A 21,610-nucleotide genomic window follows, 5' to 3' on the forward strand; every position below is an offset into this window, starting at 1 on the left:
ATTTCATATACAAAATTCTCTCTGTCTTGCTAGAGCACCAGTACAGGCCTCCCAGGTCTTTAGTAAAACCACTAGGAACCAGAACACTAATATATTTTTAATGACACAGACAATTTGGTGGAGTGTCTCGCTACCCTTTCTCTACAAACAAGAATTAACAGAAGCAAAGGAAATAAAAAGCCAAACAGGATCTACCCCTTCCCCTAAATAAACCCAAAAAACCATCAACAATCAATCTTCATTAATGCTCACCAGAGGCAATCGAATATGAGTGAGCACTTGCTCTCTGGAGCATGATGGAAGACCAAGCCTAACATAAAGTTTCTCTTCCAGTCTCGCTTCACAGTATTGGTCCAACTCGTACAAGTTCTTACTGGTCTTAAAGCCTTGTGAATGCAAGTCCCATCTAGCAACATCCTAACAGCTGCTACCTGTTAAATCTGTGCCATTGTCCACAAATTCCCTTTTCCCCTATTTACCTTTTCTATCCAGTGGTTCTAGAGGTGGAAAATAATGGTAAATATCTATTACTTACATAAAAGAACTTTAAAAAGTACATTACTTCAGTGCCTCATTTTCTTTAAATTCAAATGAAATTTAAAGCAAAGGGAGATTAAAAGGAAACTGCATAAGCCGTGACAAAAATTACTCCGTCCTTTAGTTTCTCTATATTCTAAACCAAACAACTGTCCACCAAGCTCCTCTTCATTTTACGTTGCTCATCAATTTCTCCTGCCTTTTGTGCCTGTCTGCAAAACATTCTATTAGTTTATATTAAGAGAACTTCACAAAATAGCATAATTGTTTTTAGTCCAAACTCTCTTTCCTGCCCACAACCACATTTTTCCCCCCGTAAGAAAAATCTCCTCATCTCTGACCTCTGCTTTTTGGCCTATCAATCTACTTGTGAGATCATTAGATTCATTTCATTAATTCCTTTTACCTCCTGTTAACTCCACTTGCCATCCTCCTTTTTATTTCACTCAAATTCTTTTCTCTCCCTCATTTAAAAAAAAAAAAAAAGCCTTGGCTTTATTACCTATACTAATCCATTTTCTCTGTAGTATAGTCTGCTTTTCTTTTTATATCTTCACTGTAGCTCACCTCTCTCAATTGGCCTGCCTCAGTTTATCCATGATGTTGGCTACTTTCATCAAGTTCTTTCCAAACAAGCATCATCAGGCTTTGCCTCACACCTGAAGAAGCTCTTCCGTAACATTCACAGTGTAACTTCTATCTGCATTAACATCCCTGTGTCGAACGCTGCTTTGCTATGAGGCCTGCGAAACCTGAAAACATTGATTTCCTTGCTAGTTTGTCTAGGTGCATTTCATTGGTTCCCTCTCTGCTTATTATCACTTAGTTTCAACTTGTATCAGATGAGCTGTGTGGTATCATCATAGTCTCAGTTCAAAAATTCACCAGACTGCCTTTAGCAAACATCCTGATCAAGGATATTTTTTTAACAAGAGAGGCTTAAAAGAATGAAGCAAATGCACAGGTGAACCAGGGACAAAGCACTTTTTCTGCCTCTACCCCAACATTTTATAATCTGCATACACCACAACAGTCTTAGAAAATTCAACTTCAATTCCTGTAATCAAGGGAAGATTGTTTTTTTCTTTCTATAATCATGCCTGTAGTTCAGGGTACCACACTTGTCCTTGCCGAAAATCTGCCACTGAACTTAAATGGCCAAGTTCTAGATTTTGGGTAACCCCTACAACAAAGCCATATGCTTCTCAAAAAGGAAAGCTGTAGGTAAGAAACTGAATGAAAAGCGAGGAAAGACAGCAGTTGCTTCTTGATAAAAGAGCTTTATCTTTCATTTCTCTGAGATAAAACTTAAGAGAAATAATTGATGACACACAATCTCTCTCACTCTGTTTCCAAAAGAAAGATCACAAAAAAAACCCCACAGGCCAAATAAGCACTGTGCCACTGATCTTAGCATTTCTTTAATCTCCACTGCTCATGTTTTAAAATAACTTATAAGACATGCAGATCTTCTCATGCCTATGGACAAAGGCTATGAAGCTACTCTACTCTTCTTGTCACGTACCTTTAAGTGATAGTAACCATGTGAACTCTATTGAAATGGTCCTTCTATATGTTTTTTTTAAATGAAAGACTACTGTTGTTATAGGAATACGTTCATTCACCTAATCTGTACTTTCATGCTAATGAACCTTAATGAGGTCCTACACCAAAATATCACTGACCATCTACAACTATGAAGAGTCATTTGAATGATTATCCACAAAGTACCTCCCAGACTTGCTCATAACCAAAACATCTCTCCTGTTATTAAAATGATTAAAAGCTTCAAAATGAATTTCTGGTATCTACCTTGACACCAAAACTTAGTGCCACAGTAAATGCCCTTTTGTAAATAAGACTGTACACATTTAGTCCTAAGAACTTGAACTGAAATGCAGAGAACCAAAACCTGAAATCTCATATACGAAATTACCCTTACTAATGACCGGAGTCGCAAGAACTTTCATTTCCCTGCACAAGTAGCTTCATTTCCGGGGTGTTCTATTAAAGAAAGTCTGTAGAGGTCTGTATCTTTAACAGAAAGTCTTTGATCCTTGATGATCAAGTGAAAAGTATCAAACTGCTTTTAAAAGTCTCACAGGTATATTTAAAACTACAAGAACTTTCTCAGTTTTAGTCTTTCTTTATTAAGCAAGTTATACTGTCTGGAAAAAACATATGGTCCTGTCCTGCCTCTGCCACTGCAAATCTGCAAAAGAAACATTTCATCATTTTTTTCTGAAAAAAATGAAGTATACATCTGTGTTTCCTAAATGGATTCACAATTCATCTTTTTCTCATTGGATCTATGTTCATTCTTTGACACCACAATGATCTCTAACGTGACAGCTTCCTTTGAAGGATAACTATGGAAATAGACTCGTAAGAAACAGTCTCTTCATCCTGAAAAACTACTAAGAAAGAGAAACTATAAAATATCGCACACATTTAAAAAGACCAATACTGCAAATTCTTAGAACAGAGGGAAATATTAAGTATTACTACTACATTTACACACACCAGAAGAAAAAAAAAATTAGACTTGTAAAAAAAAATATTAGTTTTACTGCAGATAATAAAGGGATTTCACTATTTCTCAGATAACCAAATTATTTCTCAAATTACTTTAAAATTTCACAAATAAAAAGTTACTTTCTTATTCTTCCATAATTGTGACCAAAATGTACATCTGCACTGTAAGTATATATAAGGCCTGCTATTTGACAGTGACAAATATTTTCTCCCTAGAGGATGTATTCATACTCTACCATCTTTTATGCTTGGCACATAACTGTAAAACAAGCAGAGTCAGTGCTATTTTAGTTTTATTTAAACTGTAGAATACTGGCATTAGATAACAGGGAAAGACTAGCAGAGGACAACAGGAAGGGAATGTGTCTGTGCAACCACTTAGCTGGAAGCCCTGCATTCCCCTGTAAGAGCACAGTGCTTGGTGAAGGTACACATAAACTGCCAGGTGGGCACCACAAAAAATAAATCAGCAATGGTCCAGAGAAGTAATTCTAGCTCCAAAGATGAAAAGTGGCTCTAGCCTGGTAATCTCACTGCGTTTTTTAGCGTGTGACCCACTGTCCACTTTCTTTTTGGCTTTTTTCTGGATCTTTCAAGCCAGCCTCGGGTCTTGTATGAAACTGTGCCCTTGCAACGTGAGATAAACGAGCCTTTACAGCAGGGGGTGGGAATGACTACTTCCATCTCAGAAACATAAGGTTCATGGGGAAAACATAGCAACAGGTATGCTTATTTTCTGATTAAGAGTAATTCTGAAAACAGCTTGGGAAATAATTCCATATGGATCCACGAGGACACTTTCACCTGAGAGGATGTCATGCAAGGAAGAGATCCACCTTACCCTGGCTTAGCTACTTTGATGTTTCCCTGCTGGAAGCATGAAAGGCAATCTAAACTTGCTTGCTGAAGTATGTTCCAGAGCTCACTGCTGCTACTCAGGATTCAATACTCCTGAAAATAAAGAGCCGTGCTGAATCAGTGCCTCCTCACCTTTTCCCTTCAAACTACGGCACGTTCTTCTTCAAAGATGACACCTAATAGAGACTGTCTGGCAGTGTTGAGTTGCTGCAAGAGGTAGGGAAGTCCTTGAAGAATCCTCCTTTAAACAAACAGCAGGACTGATGGGCCTTGTAAAGCCCTCTAGGTTGACCACAAAGTTGTTTCAGTATCAGGCGTGTACTATGCCAGTGAGCAATCTTGAGAAGAATGGAAACAAAACCTAATACAGCATCCATAAAATCCTTGGCATTAAGTAAAAAAAATAAAAATGGTTTTATGTGAATACTGGAGTTGTGTTCGGGAACTCCAGGAGAGAGGCAGAAGGGCATTTCTGAGCACCACAATCAGTACTGCTCACTGAAGCCAGACAGGCCAAAAAGACAATTTTTAGAGTGCTTCCCTTGCTTTTTGTTAGTAGGCATCAGTGGCAGAGCTGTCGGCACCAATACTGGAGCAGACCATTTGTGGGACGAGCTACCATATAGATTCTCAAGTGGCCAAACGAGAGAGGCAAAGGGAACCAAAACCAATATCCTTGTGTCCATCTTTCTACCAATCCTCAAGAAGTGTGATGTTCAGCATTCCAAACGCTAGCTAATGGTAAAGACGAGGTGGCAGACCCTGGCATGCCACTTCTGCTTACGTACTAGGAATCAGTTAATTTTTGGTGCTCACCTCAGCCAGTTCTGAGGTTGGTACACTGAACTATTTTTAGCAGAAATGTCTAAAATGCCAACTCCCTCTCCCTGCAACTGGGGAGTTCGGGTAAAACCCAGCGAACTCAGTACCTTCCTATTCCCCCTCGCCTCCACTGAGGCTATATAAACGCTAGTTATACAGTTCAGTTAAGCAGGATCATATGTTCCAAGTGACAGACAGATGGAAGATTATTTTTGAAGAAATCATTGGAAGACAAAAACTTTAACAGTGGAAGGCAAACGTGAGAAGCAAAATGCACATTAGAGGCCTTTTTAAACACTAAGAAGGGCAGCATCAATACGCATACAATCACCACAAAGAACAGTAGCACATACAATTCTGAATAACAACTGCTTTGTATTGATCAGGCAGAATGTCAGCTTCTTACCACAATGATCAGTTTTCAGAATACAAACACCACAGTCTAAAATTAAATGAAAAATAAACATTTTATACTGTATTACAAGAACATATTCTAAATCATACCTCAGGTGCCAGATATTCTGGAGTACCACAGAATGTTTTCATAGTGGCTGCGTCTGTGATTCCTTCTTTGCAAAGTCCAAAATCTGTAATTTTTATGTGTCCATCTTTATCCAGCATTAGATTTTCTAACTGTGTGTTGAGGGAAAAAAACGTTCTCTCAGTATTCATTAACAGGACAGACTGATGCATCGCTTTTGTAAAAAAGAAGATACAGATTTATCACTTGCACTGGAATGTAATTTGTTTGTAATTAGGAAAAAATACAGCATCCTTTATACTACAGCTTTTAACAATGTTTACTGTTATACAATTTAAATAAGTATTTGATAGTTTAATACAGTTTACAATAGTAAATCCCTGGTCAATCAAAGCATGACTTTTCATTTTTAAGTTTTACAAGTTTGGTGCACCTTCCATAGAACAAAACCAAAATAATTTTCTAAATATTCTCAACATATAATAAAGAAATTCAAAGGTTACAATCATGACTGTCATTTGGTAAGACTTCAGAAGCTTCTTTTGCTGTAACATGACCTTCCTTTATCAAGATGCATTTTACTTACTATACTGTCATGGAACAGTCAGTATATAACCATAAATCCTTAAAATATCTGCACCTTTCACAATCTTTTTAATAACAAACAAAAAGTGGGGGTAAAGAGGCTACTGATAAAAACAAAATCCTGGAGTAAGTTCCTCCTTGTACACTTGCAAAGGACACTGCTCTTGCATTGTGCATGCATATCTCTGTATGCTTTGCATTGCTTTTTAAATACATAGTTCTTGCTTTGAAATCCGAAAACAGAGCATAGCCTGCTATGAAGTATTTAAAGAACATGAACAAAAATTATTGCAGTATTTACCGTGGTCTATCTCAAAAGCATGGCTAACATCACCTTTCCAGAAGTTTTTCTTTAGCAATATTTTAAATACAGATAGAACCAAAACCAAGTAATGCATACTTCTGAACAACTTTTCTCAACAGAAAAAGGGTGTGGTTTTTTCCCTAATTAAAAAGTGTGCAGGGAAAGTACCAGCAAAGAACAATCATAATCCTGTCTTCCTAAATCTGCATAAAGCCTGAAATACAGTTCAAAGGTATATTTTCTGTTGAGTCTAACAGTGTTCTATCAAGAAGATACAAAGTAGCTGTCACCAGCAACAGAAGAACATTGACGTCAAACTCCTCTTTCCTTATTTCAAATTTAAATCAAAAATCGTGACTTATCATTCCTTGACCAGATAAATCCTTATTTTTCCAAGATTTCAGAGCATTTCATGTCATCACAATAGAATCTGCTATAAACAAGTAACCCAGTTTTTTGTTTTCTGTCTCCCTGAACAGAACTTGCCTATCATTGCCTCCTTCTCCTCAGTTCCTGTACAAAGAAGTCTATGAAAAGAACCGCACTAGTGCTCATGCCTAATGGGAAAGCAAAATTTCCTGTATATGAAGTTAAAAGTTTTTCAGAGAAATAAAAGTCTCATCATGGAATTTAGAGGTTCCTCCCACAGAAGTTAGAAAATGTTACCATTGAAAGCAGAAATTATCTTCCCTAGAACATGGTCACACCGTGCCAGAGAGTACCTGGGACTTCATGCAACAGAGGATACACAACTGCATAAGCAAGCACACGGAAGATAAACTACACTCTAGTATTAGGAATCTCTCCCAAGACAGAAAAGACAAAATAATTTTTAAATTAAGGTCAAAATTAATTTCCTATTGAAGTATTCCAAGTTGTTTTAAATATTTTCAAATCACACAAGAACATACCTTTTTGGTGAGATAAAAAGAATACAGTCACACTGTCCCAATTCCCCATTTCCCCTGTTAGGGGATGTTGAGAATTATACTTGAGATTTGTGTTGAAATTCAAGTCAAGTTATAAGTAATTGGGGAGGGGGTTGGAGAAAGGATCAGAAGTTTAAAACTCTTTCAAAATGCTATTACTGTGATACGCTGTTTCCTTTTCCAATCAAGTTAAAGTCAAGTAATGTACACATCTGAAGACTACTGTATCAAACAGCTTCCTTCAGCACATGCAGACCTTTAAACCGAACACAGATTTTTTTTTTTTTCCCCATTAACTCTGAATAGGGCAACTTTATAATTACTTTGTGTTTGTCCCAACAGTCCCTGCAAACACAAAAATTTGATTACTTTTTTTCTTTTTCTTTTTTTACCTTGAGATCACGGTACACAATCTTCCCAGAATGCAGATAGTCCAAGGCAGAGACAATTTCTGCACCATAGAAGCGTGTGCGGTCCTCTGAGAACACTCGCTCTCTCGACAAATGGAAAAACAGCTGCAGGGTAAACAGCAGGGACAGGATTGTAATAATTACTGATTTAGTGGGGGAAATTAACACAAACATAAAACACCTCTCATCACCATATTGTGATGATAGATAGTGTACTCTCAGTGGACACTCAGCACTCTTAGACAGCAGCTGGCTTATCTTTTCCAGGTTTCCAAAGGGAGAAAGCGAGCTGTTAAATCAGCGTTTTAATCAATATACCAATCTTGTTTAAGGCATTCTGCTTGCTACTCATTTAACCTTCAGTTACCAGAGGAAAAAAAAAAAAAGTATCCAGCAGCATCATTCTGTACTTCTCCCTTCATCATTTCCTAAGATTTTTATTTTAAGCTACTAAGAAATATCAGTAAAATACTCAGATTCTGGTTCTGCCTTAAGTTTTTCAGCAATTTAGTAACTTTCCTTTGAACTGAATAATGTCTGATTCTCTAGTAGACTTCAATGGAACCGGTGAACTGGCATTTTACAAACACAGCACATTCACACTGCTAGCAATACCACAGTCATCAGAAAAAGCTGCTTAAAACAACCGCTTAGGGCTTATAAAAACAAATCTATGTATTTAGTGTATTTCTTTGCTACAGTGTAAACATTTCTTTCGAGGTTTTGTCTATTCTTTAATACTTTAAGTAACAGCACTCAACAGGCACTTTTTCAACTGAAGTCTTTCAGTGAAAAGTATTAGTAATTAAGTAATGCCAGTAACTTCAGCTGCCATGAAAAAAGCATAAGGTGAAGTTCTGTAGGGCTGTCAGCATCTTACTGGATAAAACATCACCCTCAGAACCTGGAACACTAGCTAAAAAAAAAATCAGAATTTAACTATTTAATTCAAATGCTTTCTGAAATGTCTAGTTTTATTTACTGTGTTAAGAAAGCTTGGGAAAGTCCTCAAGCAAAGATCAGTGAGTATGTTTCTGTATTCTGCTTAAGACCAAACAAGCCACCTCTGCCTTAGTCCTGCAATTTACAACATTTTTCGTTTTGCCACGAGATACCAATCAACAAAATAGAAATACAACAAATGTGATAATTTATAAATCAAATATACATAAGGGAATCCATAACAACATGGCGTTTTTTATCTTCACTGCAAAAATAATGAGTAGATGAGAATTCTGAAACGGCAGGGTATGTACAAAAAAAGTCCCAAAAACACAACCTACCAAACAAACCCAGTACTGTGCATGATCTGTCATTCCCACATCCTACTGTACCCCTGTAAGAAATCTACACTGCTCACACAAAACAGAACAGCGTAAGAATTACTGCAGCTAACATCACAGTGTGCACTTTTTCAAATGTATTTAAAAAGTCAATTCCACAAACTAGAAGTCAACTTCATTCCTGACAACCGTATTTCAAAAAATGCGTACTACCGTCTTCTGAACCTAAACACACTTCCCACTACAGCGAGCCTTTTGGCAGCATATATTTGTATATATGCAGAGAATTCACAGCAAACTGAGACTGCATCATGATTTAAAGAGAATGTTTCGTTTTCAGTCATTGTATCTGCATTCTCCTTCCTACTTCTTATTTCAATTCTCAAGGCACGCTGTATAAAAATGGAATACCTGCACGACAAGGAGGATGATTATTTTGAAGGTATTTCAGTTGCTCCTGCTGCTCATTTCCCTGTTTAAGCACCAGTCCCTGGTGGTGACATTGGCCCTCCCTGTAGTCACCTGCTTCGTGTACTGACGGCTGCTTAATTGCCAACGCAAACGCAAGACCCGTACAGACTGAGCAACTAAGTCTGTCTTTGTGAAATGCCTCACATATTAAAAATGTATAAAATTAGGAAAAGGATAAATACATTTCTCAATTTGGGGAGTTTCTTCCACATTTTGCAAGATTTAAATAGGAAACAAACACTCCTAAGTAGACCTTTATTCAAATAAAGCAAAATACACAATTTATATAATTTATGCTTTTGTGTCTGTTTTGCAGTCTCTTTCATAAATAATGAGCCAATATCACTCATTTTAGGAGTTTTATTTGTTTTGATGGCTTCGAAGCAATTCAAACTAGAGGCCAACTTTCAGATCACTTTTTAATGTGCACAAATATGAAATGCTCCAGACACGTGTAATATAATTTCCAGTTAGCCCTACATTCATCTCTATGCAAAAGCACTATTGCAATCCTCTGTATGAGAGACTAATCCAGTAGCTGAGCACTAAAGTCTTAGAAAATTCTAAAATCTCAGGATACTAGCACTAGATTTCATTAAAAAGTGTCACAATGTGAATCTGGGAGTCGATAATCTGGCAAGTTAACATAACAAAAATATATTTTCTTTAGTGTGTACTTCCAACAAAATATTCATGATAGCCATCCAAAATCCAAAGTTAAATAATCAGCTAGAAGCAACTAGCAACAGTTCCCTGTTTGCCTGAAACCAAATTCCCAAGTCAGTTTATTTTAATCTATAACACTACAGTGATTCTTCATAAAATGTCTTCATACTATTACAACATCTAGCAGAGTTCTCAAACCATACATGCTAGTTTTGAATGAAGAACGTACATTTAGATATTAAAAATGCACATTAAAAGTTAATTCACACACTCAAATATAGTTACCAAAGTATACTTTAAAATTAGAACAGCCTAATTCAGTGAGACTACAGCATTATTTTCAGCTAATTATTTAGTTGGTTCACTATTTTGGAATAATTATGCCAACAGGTTCTATTTATAATTGTCAGAACATGAAGATTAGAGTTATTAAGACAGAGAAGGAGAAGAAGAAATCTGATGGAAGGTCATGAAAAAAAGCTTCCAACACTTGCATTATTTATCGATTTAGAGTCACTAAATATGTGCCATAAATTCATTTGAATTGCAACAGAAATAGCTTTGGCACAAATAAAGTCATTTTGCACATAACATTTTTGATGGCATACAGGAGGGTGCTATAGCTACAGTGAGGACTTGATCTATAAAATTCCTGCTATGTCTTTATTTAAAAATGGAACAACGATGTTGCCATGGTTTTTTTTTAATGGAAAAAGTGTCAAGAAATAAAAGCAAAGATCAAACATATAAGTATATTCAACGGCAGATCCAAATATACACAACCTTACATCAATCAATACATTAAACTTCTTCACATGCTAGTGACCTATGGAGCACGTTGCAAGTTGCAGGACTGGCTCTTGCTGTTGTATATTGGGTTTGCTCAGCTCTGCACTTAAACACATTTTATAATTGACTGTTGATTTGACTCTTTAGCAAAGTACTTAGGATAGCAGCCTTGAAATTCTGAATTATTTGTTTATTGTTTCAGACTCTACAGGCATATACTCAAAGAAATAGAGCACCCTTATCTCGGACTATCGTAATTTTAGGCTACAGAACATTCTCCCTAGCGGTTAGGAAAACAAAACAGGACACAACTTAGATAAAAATGACAAAGTTTACAATAACATTCAGTTATTTTTCATTCAGTAGGTTGTAAATTCTCTGTCTTTTTTTTCTAGACAGGAATAGCACTTGTTCAATTACAAAAAATGATTTAATTCTCTCTCATCTAATGAACTAAGAGCTGTGGGAAAAAAAAAAGCCAAGAAGAACAGAGATTCAGAATTCTGGTGTGGATAAACCACCTGAGCAAATTTTAACATCTAATTTTATTATACAGATAATTAAGTTGGTTACAAAGTACAAAATTTGGAATTATTCTGAAAGTGCAAAGCAATAAAGTTAATCAACTTATTAGTGAGTTGAACTGGTATACTCTGCAGAGTAAGGTATGATAGATTTCATTCCTAAAGTTTTTCAGCCTTTAAAGGTTGGAAATAAAAAATGGGAAATATACTCTCCAAAAGTATTCCTCAACAACAAAGAGTCATTTCTTGTATATTATTTTTTGATACCGCAGTTTATACCATTCCATGTGGCTTGGAAGTTAGGGGAACACACTAAAGTACTACTAACTTACTGCAGTCACATAATACTCTAAATTATATGGGTTACACAAGGAAGAGCAGGCAAATCAATACTAGCAGGAAAACCATCAATACAGCCTTACACATTTTTTTAAATGCTGATAGGACAAAGATATCAAAAATATACAAAAATGAAGGGAGTTTCTTTAAAGTAGGCCTTTGTTCATCTACAAATACTGACAGTTCTACTTATTTAAAAATATTTGTAAGACAGTTCTATATTCTGATTCAAAGTAAAGAACATAGTTCATCATGCAATACCACATAAAATACGCCACTTCAAAAATCCGATAATGCGATTTGGTCATCTCAATTAATCCAGATGAGTATTTTTCTTCTAAAATCAAGTTACAATATCTTAATGCTACTTTAAAATACTTCCTTCAATATAACGAGGTATTAAGATGAAATCACTATGTTACAATTATCCTTCCAGCTCTATACTGCAATATAGTTTATGACCAACAGGCATAGCTAAATATTTCATCCACAGAGTCCAACAGCACCAGTAAAAAAAAGAAAAAAATAAGCTTTCAGCCCACAACAAAGATTTCAAGATTGGGCCCTTAAGCAGCACAAAATTAATCGTAGAAGTTGCCAGTATAAGAAAAATGTATTCAATACTTCCATCTGAAGAGTCTACTTGAAAAAAATCCTCTAATGTTTTGGTTTAATATATTTAGCTACAGAATATGTTTTTGGGGGGTTTTAAAGGAAGTCAGAAGAGACTCTGATATGCTACTACTTTGTATATCATACAAAAGCATACACATAGACCAGTAAAACTGATGCAGTTACACTTTCATTAAAACATGTCCCGTTATTAACTGAGCCTAACTAACTGGAAGATACACAGAAAAGATTAGGCAAAGATAAATCACCTCTATGCTGGTTGAATATTAAATTCATCGTGGATCTAGATTTTTAATAGGTATAGAAGATTTTTATTTAGACTCTTTTAAAACAGTTTCTTCTCCCCCACAAATTCAGTGACCTCTTCCTTGACTGTTTGCCTTCTTAACCACAGGAAGAGGAACTGCAGACTCCTAGTACTGACTACACTTCTTATTACCACAGTAGGGCAGAAGCCTGAGTTGTGGCATTTTCTTGCTTTCACATGGGTGAGAGTCAAGAAAATGGATTCAGATTTAAAGAACTCCTTCATTCAAAGGACTGTTTGGGTAATGTGCTCCTGAAAGACACAATCTGTGAAGATTCCCAAGCAACTGACTCAGGCACAACTTTAATCTAAAGAAAATTTTAATCTAAAGAATTTTAAACAGAAACACACTGAAGGTAGTACCTCTCTGGAGAGAATCAAAAGCAACATGGTACTGCCACAGTCAATTTCCCACTGGAAGGATATAACTAAAAGACGTTTTTTCAACACATTCAACTGTGAGAAACCATTGTAAGGAAATGAAACTTCCTTGGACCACAGATAGAACAGGAGAGGGAAGCAGTAAAAGAAAAAAGTCTGCATATCATATAGGAGATATGTTTAAAAATGGCTAAAAGGCTTGCTAAACTTTGTGCAACTTACTTTCAGTAGTTCTGAGTTATTAACAAGGCTATTTTTACAAATATTAAGTCCTTTGTATTTCTTAGCAGTGACTAAAGTCTGAAATTCACAGAAAAATTTGATAAAAGATTTTCCTATTAAAAAGGACAGATTGTTGAACTTACTCTTCCAGATCTCCAGTCAAAGAGAAGCACACAAGTAAATCAAGCGAGTTTCTTCAAAGACAATTGCCTACTCTGAAAGCCCATTAGTTCCCACCATGGCAAAAATTTACCACTAGCGTCACTAAAGTAGAGAACCACCAGCAAAGAACATAAACAACACTGACAAACAAGAGCATCATACCTGGGAAAAAAGCGACCCACTTTTGGCAAGGTACATTGCCATTACTCAAATCCCAATAAGCAAAAGATGCCGGCAGCAGTTGCCACAAAGGCGCAGCACCCAGTGCAAACAAGATACATGCCTGATACATGATACAAACCACAGCATCAGAGTATCCTCACTCCTAAGAAAGGAGTTGAAAACATTCCCTGTGGGCTCTGTTCTGCATTCAGATAGCACACAAAGTTATCTTTCAAAAAGACAAGTATCTAAATGATAGGCTGGTGTTAAAAACATATTTTCAAAGTGTATCCCCTGAGATTACGGAAATGCAATATGGTCTTACATAACAAAAACTAAGCAGAATTAGCTAGTTTAGTTTACATGGCATCACTTTCAAAACTCACTGTAGATAGCACTGACTTAATACTGGTGACATATGCTCAACGCCAAATAAGACAGCAGTGTCCGAGAAAAGGCTGTTACCCCATTTACTGCTGAAGGAGATGTCTGTGTCTAGTTCAGCTAGCCAAAACGGTTCAACGCCTGATGTGACGTCCCAAACTGGGTTTATTCATACTGAGTTAAACAAGGTATCCTCCCATACGAGAACCCTACAGCCCCACGCTTCGCCATGGCTGGTAGAGGATGACGATGGATGAGTTAGGATGTAAATGGGCCCCAGACTGGACCAAGAAATGACCAGAGCAACAAACACAAGACAGGCACTCTGGGGCTGCTTAGGCATTACAGTTATAGCTGAAAACAGTTTTACTGAAGGGGATCACAGCAAAAAACATAATGTAAAACATGGTAGCATGCTGCAGAAATTCCCAGATGAAGAAACATTTTTTTTAATAAAAAAAAAGCCAGTGGAAACACTTAGTCCTTTAACATTATTATGCAGGATATAGTAGGCAAAATAAGGAAAACACCATAGTTCATCTTGGAACAAGATACAGTGTGAGCAACAAACGACACATAAAAGGTAGATAAAAATCCCTCTTCTTCTACTGCATTTTTCTTCAATTCCATTTGACAGGTATAGTTTTTGATATTCCATTCTTCAGCAAACAGTTGGAGGACAGCAACTGTTTAAAGGCTAATGACAGTCTAAGAAGTTTAGCTCTTAAGTTGAAATTTCCAGAGTACACAGCAAGTGAAGGGGACACAAGTAAAGAAAAATAAGAACATTCCATTCTTTTCTCATACGTATTTGCAATGGTTATAGCAAAAAAGAGAGCACATGTTTCATATTAGGTCAAAAGTGAGACTAGTCAACACTGTATTTGCTTGTTTCCACTAGATTATAGAATCATAGAATGTCAGGGGTTGGAAGGGACTTGTGGAGATCATCTAGCCCAACTCCTCTATGACCATTTTATGGTCATTTATTATGATCATTTTATGCCAGAACATGCCATAATAGGCTTGAAGAAAAAACAGTAAGCAAGCTATTTGTATCTAATTCTCTACCATGAAATTATCTTTCACAGTACAAGTCTAATTTTGCAAGAATAGGAACTATTTTTGATAATACAGTTACGAACGACATCTACATTTTTTTTAATAAAAGTTTTAAAAATTTAAAAGAAAAAAAAAATTCAAAGATACCATAAAGCAAAAAAGGCGAGAAAATTTGTGTCTTTTAAAGGGTAACTCAGTGACAGCATTAGCATTACAAGTGCAGAGCATCTTTTTTAAACTTACCTCTCCTCCGTTAACATACTCCATCACAAAACACAAACGATCCTTTGTCTGGAAGGAATATTTCAAGGACTTGCAAAGAAAATAACAAAATCAAACCAATTATCATCTTGTATTAATCCAATTTCTCGCACTTAAACTGTAACAAAATATAATTGTATCTTCTTAAGCAGACAAATCTGACTTTCTGAGAACTTCGAGAGTAAATAAAAGTGTAACTTCCTGTATGGAGCTTAAGATGAAATAACACAAAAACCTTCATTTCTTCTCTCACTTCTGCCACGTGGCCATTGACATAAAAACTAAATAGTTACTAAAATACACAATTTTACACTGAATCTCTGCTGTAATACTTAGTACCAACTATTCTCACTCATCACATTCTATGATGTCCACTTCCCCAATGCCCATGAAGAGAGAAATTATCCTACTCTTTTTAATTTCTACCAAATGAAATCTGTCTTTATTTCCAAGCAAGGACTCTCTAGTTTCACATACTATGCAATGTTAAAAGCACTGAGTGCCAAATGAATATATGTATTTACCTATCATTTTAAAATGGTAAAAAAATTATATATCTTAATTAAAATTTTTGACTTATTAATGATTAATTAGATTTTGCTTGGAAAATTATATCAAAGAAAATCTACAGATGCAGACTTGGCCTAAAAGAAACAAAATGCAGTAGAACTATACATAACAAAATCATGAGCAGATCCATGCAATTTAAATACTGCATGTCTCTTTAAAATGTTTGTTTAATAATATCAGAAAGGTATTAAAATACAACTGCAGTAACACTGTTGCCCAATTTGATTGGAATTATGCCTTCTGCTTACCTTTCTACTCTAATTTAAGGAACTTCGGGGGATCTCATTTCTTTTGATTGAATGTCCAATAATACTTTGGCCAAGCAACATAAATACAATCCCTTGCTTTCTAAAGGGTTTGTTTATGATTTTCTAAATAGGAAAGCTTCCATGTCCTTTTGAGCTACCTTATAATACACGCTAATTCTTTTGAAATCAATTAAAGGCTTTTCTAATATACTCTCAAAGGAGAGGAACCAGAAAAACTTCTATAGAAGAAAGTCAGTTGTAAGTTAAAACTATTAAAATATAATTTATCATGCCTCAAAATATCACAAGCCCCAGACAGCTACTGTTTGTTTATAAATCACCATGAGAAAGACTTCAAAATTTGCTTGTAAATTATGTCCATAATAGAATACCCATCACGTTGACCTACCTGCTAATGTATTTAAAATTAATTCCTAATACTTACTGTTAAAAAAGGATGTCTGGTGTTTTTCAATACTCTGCTTTCTGTAAGTGTATGAGCCACTTCATCCTGAGAAACAAAGAGTGGAAGAAGTAGGTCTGAATTAAGACACATTGCTATTCAATTAATTATGACAGCATGGTCGAAACTTTTGAAAAGAGAAAGCTATTGTACAGTTTTGGAAAATGAATGAACCCGAACATGAAAAATAATTCATGTTTTTTTAAGAAAAGATTTTAAAGAAAATTTAGGCTTGGCAAAATACAATTTAACATGCTTCCATTTTCTTGTTTTCTCACCTTAAGATAAAACCTTTAATTTTATATCCAATGCAGGAAAGGATAAAAATTATAATATTGGTTTTGATAGTTTAAAAATACTGTCATCACGACTTTACAGTTCTGGTATGAATCATCTGAAAGATTCATCACAGAGAGACTGAACCAATTTGCAAGAAATGTACACAAGTAGTAACTGACAGGCAACTCTAAAACCTAGTCTACTCTAGCCTAGTGTTAAGAAAAAACAGATTTTCTGTTTCTGGACACCCACTTAGCTGGGCGTTCATTCTGTTTTTTCTTTAAAACCAAGTATCCATGCCAAACCTCCTCCCTAATGTGGCCGGGCTGTCCTTAGGAGCCAGGCCTGCAGTGCTCCCCAGGCCGGGCCCAGCCTCCGCCACCGAGGACACAGGCCTCGTCCATGGGCAGCGGGAGATGTCCGCACCACCCTGCCCCATTGCCGGCCTGATTTTGGGGGGGTCTGCCAGGCAGGAGGCACCCCAGAGGCAAGAAGCAGGCCAGGGGCGTCATGGCGAGGCCCCAGGGGCAGGCCTAGGGCCCCTCATGCCACTGGGTTTGCAGAGCATGGGTGGGTGCAGGGCTGAGGGCGGCAGGAAGAAGGCACATCCTGCGCCACAGCAGCCAGCAGCTCCTGAGGACTAGGGAGAAAAGCAGGGTGCTTGGGGGGCTCACATTTATGAATACACAGCCATCTTAGGCACTTTTGGGTGTAACACATCCTGTGAATCCTTCCTGCCCAGGCTGCCAGACTTAAAAAGCCTGAGAGCCACTGGGCTGGTTTAGCCATTTTCTGTCACGCCAGGTTATCACCACTAAGTATGATATTATACAGAATTGAAGACTAACTTAGTGCAACTCAAACTTCAACCGTAATCCTACAGAAGAAAATATATTTAGTCAGAATATGCTGTATTACTGCTACAAGTAATACAACATGGCATTACTGTATTACACATGCTTATCAGACTGTGATAAGGTATTATTAAACTAGTAAGTAAACACAGATGTCAGGAGTTTGGAATAATACTTTAAAAATTGTCAAAATAGGAAGTTTGACAGCAAAAACAGTTAGTGGTAATAAATTACGATGCCATTTAGCTGCACGGTAAAGCAAGACTGAGTGTATACACTACAACCACACACTGGGGGAAAAACGAAAAACATTTCAAGGACAAAAGCAAGCCTGAAGTTTGTTTGTTTATTTATTTATTTTTTAATACTGATAGCAGCTTCCTAGTAAGTGCAATACTAATTTGTCATGAAAATTTAGATCAACAGATTTAGTCTGAAGTAGGCAGATGCTGTACAGTCTTCTAGTAACAGCTGTCAAGGTACCACTTTTCTTCATATTATGCTGTTTCAGGTAGGGCCCTCTGCAGTCTGCATTGTATCACATTATACGCTGACTCAGAACTGCAGATCTGTTCTACCTAGTGACCGTATCCTCAGCACTGATCTCCAGAGTTAAATACTATTGATAAAACCACATGGCATATACACTGACTGATGATTTCAGCCTCAAGTCTGCTTTTTTTTAGGTTGAAGAGGAGTGGGAAAACTGATATTTGGTGACCATAGGGGAAAAAAACACTATCACTTCACTTGTGAAGATCTAAGCATAGTCCATTTTTCATTCTTTCATCAGGGGTGGGTGAGGGCTGGGTGTCAAGGGGTAGGAGACCATCTCTTTTCTCAGTGGTGCCCAGTAATAGAACAAGAAATAACAGGTTTAAGTTAGAACATAGGAAGTTCCACCTCAACAGGAGGAGAAACTTCTTCACTGTGAGGGTGACAGAGCACTGGCACAGGCTGCCCAGAGAGGTTGTGGAGTCTCCTTCTCCGGAGACTTTCAGAACCCAGCTGGACACGTTCCTGTGTGGCTGCCCTAGAGGATCATGCTCTGGCAGGGGGGTTGGACTAGATGATCTCTAGAGGTCCCTTCCAACCCCAAATATTCTATTATTCTACAATTCTGTGACTTGTCAATATACAACCATAGTAGTGGTCCCATAGAGGGACTCCCTTCAGAACAGAACTCCACTTCTGAGGAAGTCAAATTTAAAAGACTGAGGCACCCCCATTTTCATCACAGGATAAAAGGCATTTTTCCTCACACACTTAACCTTCTTGTTAGTCTACAAATAGGCAGAAACAAAGACCCTTCTCTGCTTCAGGGAGTGCCAGGTTCTGCCCAATCTATCACTAAGCCAGCTTTCTGTTTCCAGGTAAACAGATTAACGAATAGTTGCACACTTATCTCTTCAAAATTTCTCTAGTTTTATACATACCTCCGTGAACAAGAATTTTCACACAAAAGTAACAAAATTACCCAAGAATAAGTTTTAACCCTTCTAAAAATTCTGTCATAGTGTAGCAGCCAGCAAAGTGAAAGGAAAACCTCTAACATTCAAAAATGCTGTTTGTATTTTATTGATCCAAAGAAACAAGCTGAAATGCTCTGAAGGCTGGTAAGGTATAAACAAGCGGCAGTAGAACAGCAGCTCACAGGAGTCAGACTTCTCCAAGGACCCTTTGGATGCCACGTGTGAGCAGAGTTTATAAAGTCTTAAAAAGAAGGCCACTGAGATGCTCCTTCCCATACAGAATCAGGAGAACGCAGCAGCAATACTCTCTTTTTTTTCTTTACCTCCTGATTATGAAGAAGGGTACTCTCTGTTGCCACTAGTCCAAATCGTATACATGCTGACTAGCCTGCCTGTGCATGCAAAGACAGCTGCTAAGGGCACACAGAACTCACAGGTCAGTCTCTTCTCTGCTGAAGACATAAACCAGGGCTGGTTTTAATGAAACTCAAGGAACTATAATTGTCTTTGAGGTTTCTACTCCTCTGTGAAATTTAATTGAAACTGATAAACAGATTCAAAAGTTATTAGAGAGTGACTTACAGACAAATGAATGTAGACTGCAGAACTCTGTAAACCCTGTTTTCATACCCCAGTATGAAAATTAGAAAAATCTGATGGGCATTTTAAAATAAAATATATGTAAACCACAGTGATTCCGATCCACATTGAGTTTTTATAAATACTAGTATTGTTAGTCTCAAGCATTCGAAAATCTCAGTGAGACCCACATCCCTCAAAAATCTTCATACCTAATAACTGGGATTATTTTTAACTGTGTGTCATGGTGATAAGAGCATGTACCTTCAACATTTTCTGTGCAAATGAGATTCAAAACTTCAGAATGGCTAGAAACAAAGAGTAGATGATCTTCAAGTTTAAACTTAGTGAAATTATCATCAAGCATAAGACATAGCAACACTAAGGTAATCAAGCTTAAGTGACTAGACAATGTCAGTATAAACCCCTTCTTCAGACATCAGCTTCAGAGCATTTTGGAGGAACAAGAACTGAAAAAATGAAACTGTTAGTCCCATGCAAAACAATCTTATCTAACATAGCATGAATGGAACACAGGCCCATTAAATCAACTGCATTTACCTCGATAAACGTGTAGTTGACTTGAAAAAAAAATAAAGTTATGTAATATACCCTACAATTAATTTCTTGTTTTCAACTTGGATTGCACCATTTTCCTGCCCAGAGAATTCTCTCAATGCTTTAGTACGCTCTAGATTACAAGACACTGGAAAAAGGAATAGAAAATGGGTACTATTCTTCTTGTTTTCTGAAGACACATATTTCATGCAAACTCGGTCACCACCGAAAATCTAAGACACTTTACGTACTAAATGGTGATTATTCCATAAAAAAATGACCCAATATTGCAACTATAACCTTCCTTACCTTTGCAATAATGACTTCTTTTTTCAAAATCTTCATAGCATAGTATTTCCCACTAGCCTTCTCTCGGACTAGGATAACTTTGCCAAACGTGCCTTTGCCCAGTAGTTTTAAATAGTCAAAATCATTCATTGTCTATAAGGAGCAAAGAACAAGGATTAGCAAGACTTACACTATCCATTTCCAGGATGCACATGAGTGTGATCACATATAACCAAATGATGTTACCAATAAAATAAGAACAGTCTGCAGAAATAGGCATGCTTCTATGATTAAGTCTGTAATAGTTAATTGTGTCCTTAAACCACTACGATATATTGTTTCATGATACTGTTCTAGTCCTCTAAAGTCAAGTGCTGCACAGTATACTACACACTTATTTTTACAAAGTGCAAAGAGAACAAAGTCTTAGAAGCATTTCATAAGTGCTCTGCATTTAAGAAAGCGCACGAATGCCTGTGTTACCAGGGTCACAAGAACGTGGCATACTAGTAGGTTTTGCATAACACCAACCACTGCACTCATAGCTTTTCTGAAACATACATGATCCTCACTGCAATATTATACCAGTAATATTCTACAATATTCTTTGCACTGGAAGTAGAGTTTTAAAACGCTGACTACACAATATAATTACATGGTTTTTACATTAATCAATCAGGCTCTGAAAAGGAAGAGATGGTAGGTTTTCCTCTTCCATGTCACTCCACTATAGTGACCATTCGAGAGTCTAGTATTGACCTAGTTTTGCAGGTTAAACATAGTACATCCACGATCTGGTTCCACCAAAAGCAATCTGAGTCTAGTAGGTTTATCAGCTCAACTGACCCGTCACACGTGAAAAAAATATATAACAGATGATCTCAGATCCCAAAGCAGTTTAGCCACTTTCATGAGCACAAAGCTTGAGTCAATAATCATCTTAATTCTGAAAGTTCATTTCACAGAGAGTTCAGAAGCATCATTGCTGTAGTCTGTGCACTGGATGCAATGATGAGGATGTGGAAAAACAGCACAATACTGAGAACGCAGTGACTACACAGGGTCACCTTGGAGTGACAGCAGGGTTTCTTGGGCCAACTTGGAGCCAATCATTGGATACCACTGTGTGTTTCCACAGCACATCTTCCAGTGCACTGTGCTACTGGCTTGGTTGCAGTACCAGATATCCAGG

The 21,610-nt window shown here is 36.9% G+C and overlaps 1 protein-coding gene across 2 annotated transcripts in view; it reads right to left on the reverse strand.

The window, feature by feature from the left end:
* Positions 1 to 21,610, reverse strand: part of LOC104281165 (RAC-gamma serine/threonine-protein kinase) — a 132,296-nt gene that overhangs the window by 25,427 nt on the left and 85,259 nt on the right. For both annotated transcript variants that reach the window (XM_009879106.1, XM_009879181.1), the window contains exons 5-9: positions 20,440 to 20,571; positions 16,371 to 16,436; positions 15,090 to 15,158; positions 7,444 to 7,566; positions 5,257 to 5,385 (exon numbers count right to left, since the gene is read on the reverse strand). In XM_009879106.1, the coding sequence (XP_009877408.1) occupies positions 5,257 to 5,385; positions 7,444 to 7,566; positions 15,090 to 15,158; positions 16,371 to 16,436; positions 20,440 to 20,571 (519 nt within the window). The remainder of the gene's footprint in view (positions 1 to 5,256; positions 5,386 to 7,443; positions 7,567 to 15,089; positions 15,159 to 16,370; positions 16,437 to 20,439; positions 20,572 to 21,610) is intronic.

This window comes from Apaloderma vittatum, unplaced genomic scaffold (genome assembly GCF_000703405.1).
Source record: "Apaloderma vittatum isolate BGI_N311 unplaced genomic scaffold, ASM70340v1 scaffold120, whole genome shotgun sequence".
In the NCBI taxonomy this organism is placed as follows: domain Eukaryota; kingdom Metazoa; phylum Chordata; class Aves; order Trogoniformes; family Trogonidae; genus Apaloderma; species Apaloderma vittatum.